Here is a 12,163-nt window from a genome sequence, read left to right as displayed (position 1 = left end):
TTGGATCAGTCTGAATTAGAGTTTCATGGGTGTTTGGTTGGTCAGCTGTTCGTCATGCCTTCTCATTAGCAAATGAGACATAACCAGCCCCGAGCAAACTGCTGCAGTCCCTTCTAAAAACCCAACAGGCTTTAGCCAAAGTGCTCTCGGAGCAGTGCCTTGCAAGGTGGCTGGCGTAGCATTCTAGAAAGGGATCCTCATTTCCCAAAACCTGAGGGGCCCCAGCCCCCTCCTCAATCCCAGCATGGCCCCCACGGCTGGGAGGTGGCAAGCTCAGCCCCGTGCTGGTGATGCCATCTCACTCTTGCCGTACTCCAGCAGGCCGATGAGGAGCAGTGGTAGGGGAGGGAGGATCCCAAAGCACAACTCTTCTCCAAGGAGAAACAAACCCGCTTTAGAGCCTGCTGTCACATCGCTGTTGCCAAAGGCCATCGGGATCGCTGCAGCCTGACACCCCTTGGCCCCGTGCCTGGTCAGAACTCTGATTTGTAAATTATACTGTACTAACTCCGTGACTTCCATTCACCTGAACAGAAATAAAAGAAACATTAGATTTAAAAACCAATTGCGGCTTAGGTTTCTGATTCCTTTCTGTATCCACGCTGTCCTGGGGACCGGGCCTGCTGCCTGGCTTTGGGGATTGACTGACTGACTGGCTGAGTATTGCTAAGAAGCAGATGATAGGATCTTAAGGAAACTGGGAGGTGGACTTTATGCGGGGCTTTATGCAGGAATAGCGGGGCATCATGCTTCAGCCTGCCGGAGGACAGAGGTGGGGGTATGTATGAGGTGAAAAAACAGCCATTTCCAGGCTCTGTGGGAGACCGATGGCTGTTCTGCATACCATGCTTTCAGGAACCAAAAAACCACAGCAAGCCCGCAGCAAAGAGCAGCATGCTCTGGGCTGAAATCCCTTCTCCTTCCTCAGCGCAGCTGTGTCCCTGAGTGCCTGCCCAGTTCAGCTTCTGCCGAGAAGTTTGCTGATGCACACAATCATGCTGACCTGTAGCAACGCTGGAGGCTCATGTTTGCGCAAGGCCATGCGGCTGCATCTTCCTCCCCGCTATCTGCCAGCACAGCCATTCCCAGAGTCATGGGGACAGGAGCAGGTCATAGATGTGGGTGGCAACATGTGTTATCATCGTACTGTCCTAAGAAACCTCCACCTCTGGGTGGATGGAAAGGAGCGATGTTTTTATCGGCAGATTGCTGTACTCTGAGGCATTGCAGAGGCAAAAGGAGGCTCTGCTTTGTCACGTTTTGGTAGCCGCTGCTGTGTGTTTTCAGCTCTTTAACATTGTTGAGCAAGAAGGGATCCAGTGCGTGGGTAGGATTTTACAACAGCTTTCTTCTGTTACCAGTTATGTACAAATTGCTCCTGCCTTCTGGCTTTAGGCAACAGGTGGTGCTGCCCCCTCTTCGGGCACAGGAACAGACCAGCCCTTCAGACTCCGATGCCGAGAGTCTGGGAAGGAGGGGTGGGAAGAAACTGCGCTTGTGTTTTTCCCTTGGCCTAGTCATGGGGATCGGATTTGTTCCCACCAGGGATGTCTTTTGTCATGATCTCTCTCATTTCCTCACTTCTCTTCTTGTCAATGATCTCCATCTCACGCATTTTCTGCGAAGTACAAAGGGGAAGGACTGAGTGAGGAGAGGGTTTTTTTTCCCCCTTCTTTTGCCAACCCCAAGAACAAAGCTTCTATTTCCCTGATTAAGTTACATGCAGACATGGAAAAAAAGGCTGAAAACCTCTATCCCCCATTCCCCAAATTCATGTCTATCCCATGGTATGAAGGGAAACACAGTTCTCCCCCCTTTCTCCTTCCCCACTCAGGTAGTGAAGGGAGACTCTGCTTTAAGGTTTCTGACTCCAGGGATTCCCTCCACACATTGCATGGCCAATGTCGCCAGGGCCCTCATGTACCTGTGAGATTTCAGTGAGGATAATCCTTCGATAGTTCTTGCCCTGTCCTAGAGCTTCCATCTCTGCCAGGAACTCCTTCCTCTCCTGAACTTCATTCACCACTGATGGATAAAAGAAAACACTGTGGAAACAGGATTCAGCTGAAAGGCAACATGTTTCTGCCTAGATCTGAACCCCCAAATTCCTAGCTCTGCTTGAACAGCAGTCCCGCCAGGGGAAGGGTGATGTCTGCTGTAACATTCATCTTGAGCATGTCATCAAAATACCTTAGTAGTGCCTTATGCAATGGGAAATGTCCCCCCTGCCCATCTTCTTACCGCTCCCCATCTTGCAGGAATGGTAACTTGCTAGTTTTATTTGTACAGACAATTCTCTGTTGCTCATGGGCAATTTAACCGGTCTGTGGATGGTGACAGAACCTGCTTAAACCATTGAGGTTCATTAGTTGACATGCATCACCCAGTGACTACAACCATCTCTGCTCCCAGGACAAGCACAGGCACAGAACATTAGCTGCCGCTTTGCAGCACCGACCTGCAGCCAGCTGGTCCAAATCTTGCCACAGTACAAAGTATATGGGTATTTCAGACATGTCAAGGACAACACTCAGCTTGCAACAAGTTTTAGAGGATACAAAGCATGCATGAAGCCAGCCACGCTGGCTTCCCTGCAGCAGGGACCAAAACACCTCTTCTGTACCCGTTATTCTAGCGTTGTCCATCTTTGTGCTACCCAGGCTAGTGAAGGACTGGCTGGGGTGTACACGCACGTTGAAGATTCAAGCACAGAGAGGTATTAGGCAGGGTTTTGCCATCCCAGAATACTCTGCAGGCCAAAGTCCATCACTGCTTAAAATTCTGCTCGACATGTAAGCTTTGCTAGTGTAACTGCTCTGATCTTGGAGTGAAAGAAAACAGAGCCCAAACCATGGTCAGGCTGGCAAGCATCCTAGTCTATGTTGAGTTACGCTGGCTGGAAAAAGGACCCGCAGTACCTGGGCTTCCTGCCCAGGTCACCCTGCACGTCCCTGGGTATTCCCCTGCCAACAGAGTTCATTTTGTGCAGGCAGCCCAGAGAGCTTGAATCTGCCAGCAACCTCTGCAGTATAAGCTCTGCGAGGATGGCTAGATCACAGTGTCACAGCAGCCAGTCCTTTCTCTTGGAAACTGGGCTTTGTGCCTCCTTCCACAACAGGCTTCAGGTTACCAGCAACACGGTCTGCCACCCCAGCCCTTGGAGGGAGCCGGCTTCCCCAGCTTCCCGCCTGCCTTCCTTCAGGGTACATAAAGGCATACATTCTTCAAACCGGTCAGGCTCAGGTATCTCTTCTTCCTTTGTCTGAACCAGCGTCTGCTTCACCTTGTGCTCCACCACATCCTTCCCTGTCGCTAAGATGTTTTGGAGCCTTTGCTTCTCCTTTTCCAAATCTCCTGTGAATGCCGAGGGGGAAATAAATGATTAGCAGCCTGTCTCCTCAGGGAGGAGCCTGGTCACACTGCTTCTTTACTAATGATGCCAGAGGAAGCGTTATGTTAAAGACAGCCCATCCCCAGACTGAACTGCGCAAGCACTGCACAGGTGTACCCGTGGTGAAGAGCCAACCAAACTGGCATCAGAGGTCTGATTCACTTTTATAAGCTAGAAAATTACACAGTGCTCCCTTCTTATGCAAGGATTGTGCGACTCCCTATTACCTCTCATCCCCCTAGCCAGCAGGCAGAAGTCAGTGAGCACTTACAGCAGATGTTCCCTCATGTTGTAATAATCCAACATAAGTATACAATTCACATAAAGATTGATGCTGCTATAGAAATCCACTGTAGAGCCCTACCCTATCTCCATAGGAACTTATACAATGTACCTTTGTCTAATAAGCAGGATGTGGCTGTCGAAAGCAGAAGTCTAACTGATGTATTACTAGTCTAGTTGGTAAACCATGAAGAACCGCTAGATCTGCCAAAAAGGTAGGAAACTAGGGGAAAGGTAATTCCAGCAGGGGGAGATCGCGACCACCGACTCACGGACCACCTACCCCAATTATACCACCGACTCAAATGATGAAGTTGAAGAACAACAACTAAGCATGCGTACTAATTTACATGCTAGGCGAAGAGATTTTAACCAATCATTTAACAGAAGAATACTGCATATGTATTAGGAAGTTGGATATGTTAATGCTTTGTATATAAATAACTGTTAATTTGAAAGCTGTGTGTGCTTTCTTGGGACAGGCACCCACATCTGTGCAAATCTGCAATAAAATACCTGTGTGTACATTGGCATTTTGCACACTGGGTAAACGAACCCCGATTTTTGGGACAACATTGTGGCGACCCAGATGGGACTGCGCTGACAGCCTTGCCCGGTTCGTCTTGCCATACCCGACGCGGGGAAGAGGACTGAGTGGACTCCAGTGTGCACCGACCTGTTGATCGGGGACTCCATCAGCTCCTCTCCTGCAGTCAGGCAGTAAGAGACACACGGTGCAACACCATTGGAAAAGAGGTATTTTCTGATCAAGGGAAACGGGAGAAGTCTTTTTGGGAAGTAGCATACTTATACTGTGTAAGGCGTATCAGAGAGATACGCAGCAGAATACTGCGTAAGGCATATCAAAGAGAGATACGCAGCAGAAGAATACTGCATAAGGCGTATCACAGAAAGATATGAGGCAGTAGAATAGGCTTTTTCAGTACCAATATTATGGGCAGTGCTACTTCTCAGGAGACTCCCCCTTGTTCTCCCTTAGGATGCATCCTGAAAAATTGGAATAAGTTTGGAGGGGACCTTATGACAAAAGATACATTAAAATGATATTGCAATCAATGGTAGCCACAATATTAATTGGATGATGGTGAAAAATGGCCTGAAAATGGATCTATTAAGTACAATACTATATTACAGTTAATGTTATTCTGTTGAAGGGCTGAAAAATGGGATGAAATGCCTTATGTAGATTTGTTCTTTGCCTTAAGAAACAATTGGGAAGTTAGAAAAAGCTGTGGGTTTGTGGATTCTAAATATCAAAATGGTATCTATTTGGTCAAGAAAAAGGATAGCAATTCTTGTTGTACAAGCTGTAACAAAAAGGAATGGTATAGAGGAAAATTATGAGGAAGCTCTTTTGGAATATTTGTTCACTATAGAAGAGAGAGGAACAGTTGTAGAAAAGGCTAAAGAAGGAGTAACCCAGGAACATGGAGGAATGCCTAGCATAGACACCTATCTCCAAAGGGGGGATCCCCGGTGGGATTCAAATAGTGGCAGAGGGTTACAGAGAATAAAAGAATACCAAAAATTTATTCTATATGGAATCCAGCATGGAATCCAGCAACCACAGAATTGGGCAAAACTGTATGAAATATGACAGGGAGATAAAGAACCCCCATTGGTCTTTTAGGAAAAACTATGTGAAGCAGCTCGGAAGTGGACTAATTTGGACCCTGAGGATGAGAATAATTCTAGACTTCTTAATGTGTTGTTTATTGGTCAGGCAGAACTCAACATTAGAAAGAGATTACAGAAAGTGGATGGTGCTGATGGTATGACAATATCCCAGTTGTTATCAGTTGCTTACGAAGTTTATAATAACCAGGATGAAGTAGAGGAAAAGGAAAAACAAAAGAAATCAAAATTACAAGCTTCCTTGTTGGCCTCCTTGTCAGAAGGACAAGGAAGAGGCAGAGGAAATTTTAGAGGAGGATTTTGAGCTAGAGGAGGAAATTGTGGAAATACTGGGGAAAGTCACAGTAATATTCCTTTAGGAGCAAATCAGTGTGCATATTGTAAGCGAGAGGGCCACTGGAAAAAAGATTGCCCACGCCTTTTGAATAATTAGGAAAAAGGAACAGAGACAGCTGCCGAGGTATTGGCAGAGATAGGATTGGATTGAAGGGGACCGCAGGAATTTATTAAAGTTTCCTCAGCTGATTCTCTGGTTCCAATAAAGCTGGGGAATGAAACAATAGATTTTTTAATAGATAGTGGAGCAACTCACTCGGTACTTACTGATTGTAAAGGACCTTAAGTCAAATTAAGACTAGTGTAATTGGTGCCACTGGGGAAAAAGACTTTAAGGTCATCCTTACAACCAATGGAGTGTACAATTGGAAATGCTACAGTAGCTCACTCATTTCTTTATATGCCAGAGTGCCCCTTGCCATTGTTGGGGCAAGATTTGCTATGCAAGTTAAATGCACAAATAACTTTTTCTGAAAATTTGGTACAGCTGCACATTCCCCCAGAAAATGCCTGGAAAGCACAAATGTGTCTGCTGACTCAAGGTGAAAAGGATGAAAATACAGGCATTCCCGAAGAAGTATTGAATGCAGTGATACCACTGGTATGGGCATCAGGGAAACTGGGACAAGCAAAAGGAGTTATCCCAATCAAAACTGAGTTGAAATCTGGAGCCCAGCTGGTAAGAAAGAAACAATACCCTATCAGATTAGAGGCGTGGAAAGGACTAGAACCACTCATTAACTCCTTTTTAGAACATGGGCTATTACAGGAGTGTCAATCAGAATTTAATACTCCCATTTTGCTGATAAGAAAGCCTAATTCTCAAGAATATAGGTTGGTACAGGATTTGTGGGAAATTAACGCTCAAACAGTCCATGTACACCCTGTGGTGCCAAACCTGTATACTTTACTTGCTTCCATCCCTGAAAATAATATGTATTTTACAGTTCTAGATTTAAAAGATGCTTTCTTTTGAATTCCAGTGGATGAACAGAGTCAGCTCATCTTTGCTTTCGAATAGGAAAGCCTGACCACAGGACGAAAGACTCAACGATGTTAGACTGTACTACCACAAGGATTCAAAAATAGCCCAACATTATTTGGTAACGTATTGGCAAAAGAATTGGACCAATGGCAAGGTAATAATAGACATATAACCTTTTTGCTATATGTTGATGATTTATTAATTGGCTCAAGCAATTACAGTGAATGTTTTGAAGCTACTATTAGTTTGCTGAACTTTTTAGGACTTGCAGGATATCATGTCTCCAAAAAAAAGGCACAAATAGCAAAAGATAGAGTTCGATACCTGGGATTTAAAATCACACAGGGACAGAGGAAATTGAGCACAGAATGGAAGGAGGCGATTTGTAGAATTGCTGTACTTACATCAAAAAAACATTTGAGAGGATTCTTGGGTATTGCTGGATGGTGTCAGTTGTGGATTCCTAATTTTGGACTGATCACTAAACCACTATATGCTGCCATCAAGGGTCCGGAGGGACTATTTGAATGGACTGCAGAGTGTCGAAAGGGTTTTGATGAAATCAAGACAAGACTTATGGGAGCTCCTGCATTAGGACTTCCAAATTTAGAAAAACCCTTTCAGCTCTATGTGCATGAGAGGCAACCGGTGGCTTTAGGAGTCCTAACTCAAATGTTGGGAAGCTGCAAGAGACCTGTGGGGTATTTCTCTAAATAATTAGATGAAGTCAGTAAAGGATGGCCTGCTTGTTTGTAGAGCTGTTGCTGCAGCAGTGATTTTAATTGAAGAGGCCAGGAAACTGACCTTGGGACAACCCATGACTGTGTTTGTACCCCATGCTGTGGTCTCTCTCCTAGAAAACAAGGGACGCCATTGAATATCTCCTAAAGACTGGCTAAATACTAGGCAGTTCTGCTGGAGCAGGATGATGTTACCCTTTCAATATCTGCCACTTTAAACCTGCGACTTTGCTGCCGATTTCAGAAGAAGATGAATTACAACATGATTGCCTGACAACAATAGAACAAGTTTATTCCAGTCGACCGGATTTACAGGATACTCCTCTTTCTGATTTTGATTTAGAGTTATATACAGATGGAAGTATTTTCATGTCCAGAGGAAAGCAATGTGCTGGAAATGCAATAGTGACCAGAGACCACGTTTTGGAAGCCAAACCTTTGCCTTATAATATTTCAGGCCAGAAGGCGGAACTGATTGCTCTAACTTGAGTTCTAGAAATAAGTACCGGGAAAAAGGCTAATACTTTCACAGAATCAAAATATGCCTTTGGAGTTGCCCATGCTCATGGGGCAATTTGGAAAGAAAGGGGGCTTTTAAATTCACAAGGAAAACAACTTCTAATCCCCAAAAGGACAACAGAATTTGTATGTTGTGCTAACAATCCAAAGGTGGAAAAGAAAACAATAGGAGGAAATGTGAAACGAGGAATAACGCCCGGGGAGTACTGGCAAATAGATTTTTCAGAGTTACCTAGATGTAACCAATATAAATATTCGTTAGTCCTGGTAGATACTTTTTCTGGTTGGCCTGAAGCTTTCCACTGTCGCACCAATAAGACAAGAGAGATAATTAAGGTAATGTTAAAGGAAATAGTTCCTAGATTTGGTTTTCCAGAAGGAATATCTTCCGACAATGGACCTCAGGCAAATTTCAAAACTATGTCAGGAAGCTCACCTCAAATGGGTAGAAGCCCTACCCTTGGCCCTATTGAGAGTTAGGGTAGCTCCAGGAATCAGAGAAAGAGTAAGCCCCTTGAGATAATGTATGGAAAACCATACCCGGCTAATGCACTCACAATAAAAGAGAATCAAATGTACATTAAAGGACAGGAAACAGTTAAAGAGTATTTAATTTCTCTTTCGCAGATCTTATCCTCGTTATATAGGTACTTAAATCAGAGGACACCTTTGCCTTTAGACACCCCTGTCCACCCTTTTCAGCCAGGAGACCTTGTCTACATTTGAACTTGGAAAGCCACTAAAGGAAAAGTGGAAAGGGCCATATACTGTATTACTGAAAACTTACACTGCAGTAAAAGTGGATGGAGTGGACTCTTGGATTCATTATATGAAAGTCAATAAAGCACCATCTCTGGAGCAGAAAAAATGGACTTCTAGGGAAACAGGACCTTTAAAATTAACGCTTTCTCATACTTAATGAATTGCACTTGGGATACTGGAAAGCAGTATCAAGATATAGAGTATATAAAAGGAGTCTTAGCAGTGGTTATAATAATACTTTTTGTTTTACTGGTTATAGTGATCTATATTCAGAAAAATTAAAGCACATTGTGTGTGAATAGGTCCAAACATGACAAAATTAAAACTGGAATTAGTCTTACTGATTTACCAACTCATGTATAGTTGTCGTAGTAATTTAGCCCTTTAAATTGTGCAATCCTTCAGGAGAATCCACAATGTTAGTCAAATTACAGCGTGCTTACTGTTACCAAAGTCACCAGCATCCCCTTTAGAATGGGGAATTTTAACTCTGGATTAAACTGGACTTTTGACACCATGCTGACCAATGGGACAGGAATATTAGAGTTCAGTTTAAAGAAAGAAAAGGTATTTGGACTGGGAAAATGGAACATTTTAGCAGATGAGTCTAAGAATTTATGCTGGCATGTTAATGAAATACAGCAGCCAGGACCAGTTAAAGAAGCAGAATCTTGTGATCGAGTTCCTTGGGGAATGCAGTTCCCCTCTGTTTGGAAGACTGCTGAGAAAGGAGAATGGCATTATATGCAACCGACATCTTGGTGCGTAGACTGGACAGGAGACTGATCAAAAGAGAAGAACAGAGGGTAATCTTACCTTCAAATTTGACTGCAAGCAGAGTAGGAGTCCCTAATGCTTATAATTGGAATTGTACTCAAGTCTATGACTGCTCAACAAAGGTATCTGAACTTCAAAGAATAGGGCCATTAGCTAGAGGTCTTCGATTGGGATGTTTATGTCAAAATTATTCAACATCCATAAAAGACACCTGGACAGGGACGATGATTAGAGACAAAGTCATAAATTGTGAATGGGAAATTATTCTCCCCATAGGACATATTGTGTGGGTGAGCAGTGATAGGGTTTGGTCAACCCAGTTATCTTTGAAAGGACCAAGGAAACAGATCACCCCAGGAATGCTAACCTTATGTCCCTTGTGGCGAAAAGAACCTCTAACTCCTGAATTATGGGGAAAGGTGAAACGATCCAGTACAGACCCTTGGCAATCTCTCGTTACTGCATGAACATGGTGTTTGTGGCTACTTGAAAGTAAATGATGGCAAATGTTGTGTACATATCCCAAACGTAACCGAAAATTTAGAACGGCAACTTGATGCTATTCAACACGTAGCAAAATCAAGCCCTAATTTGAGAGAGGCAATGGAAACAGGATGGCTTAATAAGATTTTACATGGTTTAGGATTCTCCCTAACAGGATGGTTACAAAGTCTATTACAGAATTGAATTATCTTTGTAATGATAATAATGATTGTTTGTGTCATGTTTGGATGCTTAAAAGGTCTAATCACTAAACAAATATCTCAATCTTATATGTTAGTTGTACAAAATGGAAGTGAGACTTGTCGAAAAATTGGATTTCGATAAGTCTCAAAGGGGGAATTGTTGTAATAATCAAATGTAAGTATACAATTCACATAAAGATTGATGCTGCTATAGAAATCCACTGTAGAGCCCTACCCTATCTCCATAGGAACTTATACAATGTACCTTTGTCTAATAAGCAGGATGTGGCTGTCGAAAGCAGAAGTCTAACTGATGTATTACTAGTCTAGTTGGTAAACCATGAAGAACCGCTAGATCTGCCAAAAAGGTAGGAAACTAGGGGAAAGGTAATTCCAGCAGGGGGAGATCGCGACCACCGACTCACGGACCACCTACCCCAATTATACCACCGACTCAACTGATGAAGTTGAAGAACAACAACTAAGCATGCGTACTAATTTACATGCTAGGCGAAGAGATTTTAACCAATCATTTAACAGAAGAATACTGCATATGTATTAGGAAGTTGGATATGTTAATGCTTTGTATATAAATAACTGTTAATTTGAAAGCTGTGTGTGCTTTCTTGGGACAGGCACCCACATCTGTGCAAATCTGCAATAAAATACCTGTGTGTACATTGGCATTTTGCACACTGGGTAAACGAACCCCGATTTTTGGGACAACACTCAGAGATCCATTTTTAAAGCATCTTTGAAGACAGAAAGCGTGAGGATGAAGAGCCATTAAGATACTCCCTGCCACTGCTGAGCTTTCAAGCAGGGGATGGACGTAAGGGGAAGAGAGGGACCGGGCAGCATCATTTATTTATTAGTGGTGTTTGCTGACTTACGCCTTGCTCGTGGCTTGAATTTCTCTCGGGCATAAGCATCTCCTGCCTGGCAGACCTTGGCAGGTCGGAGATGCGGTTTAGCTGAAAGCCTGCTCGGCTGACAAAGTGATGGGGAGAGAGCAGGCACTGGCTCTTTGCTGGATGTGGGGTGGCACTGGAGAGGCAGGGTATCTCCTCCTGGAGAACAAACCAAAAATAACAGTAAGTCAGAGGAGCCTGGATGGATGGCCCTGGGCTACCACCAGCAGAAGCTCTGCCTGTTGATCCACCGTAGCACCACAAGTGAAGACCCTGGGTGCCACAGATGTCTCACCCTGGTTGTTGGCGCTGACACGAGCCAGAGTGTGCTTCAAGTCACGCCATTGCGTCTTGTTCCCCGGATGACCCTTGGGGACACCTCGCCCCGTATGTCCCCGTGTGTCAGCAGCAGCTGTGCTGCTGTTTTAAGGCACTTGCCCATCCAAGCAGGCTGTGGGCGAACGCCCCCGTCTCACGGTGAGCAGCAAAAGCTCGTCACCTGAGCACAGCGCCGGGCGGGAGAGCAAGAGAGCCGTCACTCACGTTTCACGCAGTCCATGAGGCATCGCCTCTGGAAACGCGTCAGCTTCGACTCCTCCATCATCGCTGGAAAACATGACGTACGGGTGAAGACGGCAGCCCGAGGGGGCTCCACGCCCCCCCTCCGCCAGCGGGGGCGGGCTGGGGAACCCGCCCCGCGGCCAAGCGCTCCTCACCGCCCGAACCCAAAGGGGAAGATGCAGCTTCAGAAGACTCGAGCCGGGGCGGCGCCACCAGCGCCGGGCCCGCCCGGTTCCCCCGCTCCCGCCCGAGGGAACCGCGGTGGGACGCTTCACTTCGGGGCGGGGGCTCCTCCCTGCAGCCGCCGCCGTGGGGGCAGGACGGGCCGGATCCCGGCCCGTTACCTCCGAGCAGCCGTTACCTCTCAGCAGCTCCCGCGTTCCCGGGCTGTACTGGGCTGGCCCGGCAGCGCGCCCGCCGCCGCCTGCCCCCGCCGCGGCCGAGCTCCCGCCGCGGCCGGACACCCCGCCGCCTCCCCGCCTCCCGCCGGGCCCGGCCGCCGCGGGCGCTAACGTCACGCCGCGGCGCTCCGACGTCTCCATAGCGACGAGCGGTGC

General features: G+C 45.8%; 1 protein-coding gene across 2 annotated transcripts; it reads right to left on the bottom strand.

Moving 5' to 3' along the window:
* Positions 1-594: 594 nt before the first annotated feature.
* C1H22orf23 (chromosome 1 C22orf23 homolog) lies at positions 595-12,148 on the bottom strand. Of its 2 annotated transcripts, XM_075500944.1 has the most exons (7): positions 11,968-12,148; positions 11,589-11,651; positions 11,028-11,204; positions 3,220-3,354; positions 1,925-2,025; positions 1,543-1,618; positions 595-1,465 (listed from the first exon to the last, which is right to left on the bottom strand). In XM_075500944.1, the coding sequence occupies exons 1-7, from the start codon at positions 12,146-12,148 to the stop codon at positions 1,392-1,394; spliced, it is 807 nt and encodes a 268-aa protein (XP_075357059.1). In that variant the 3' UTR covers positions 595-1,391. The 2 variants fall into 2 exon arrangements, with proteins under 2 accessions (XP_075357059.1, XP_075357050.1); XM_075500935.1 differs by having other exon boundaries at positions 595-1,618.
* Positions 12,149-12,163: the final 15 nt, after the last annotated feature.

This window comes from Mycteria americana, chromosome 1, assembly GCF_035582795.1.
Source record: "Mycteria americana isolate JAX WOST 10 ecotype Jacksonville Zoo and Gardens chromosome 1, USCA_MyAme_1.0, whole genome shotgun sequence".
Classification (NCBI taxonomy): domain Eukaryota; kingdom Metazoa; phylum Chordata; class Aves; order Ciconiiformes; family Ciconiidae; genus Mycteria; species Mycteria americana.
Note: the sequence above shows the minus strand (reverse complement) of the source record. Positions and strands in the feature narration are given on the sequence as shown.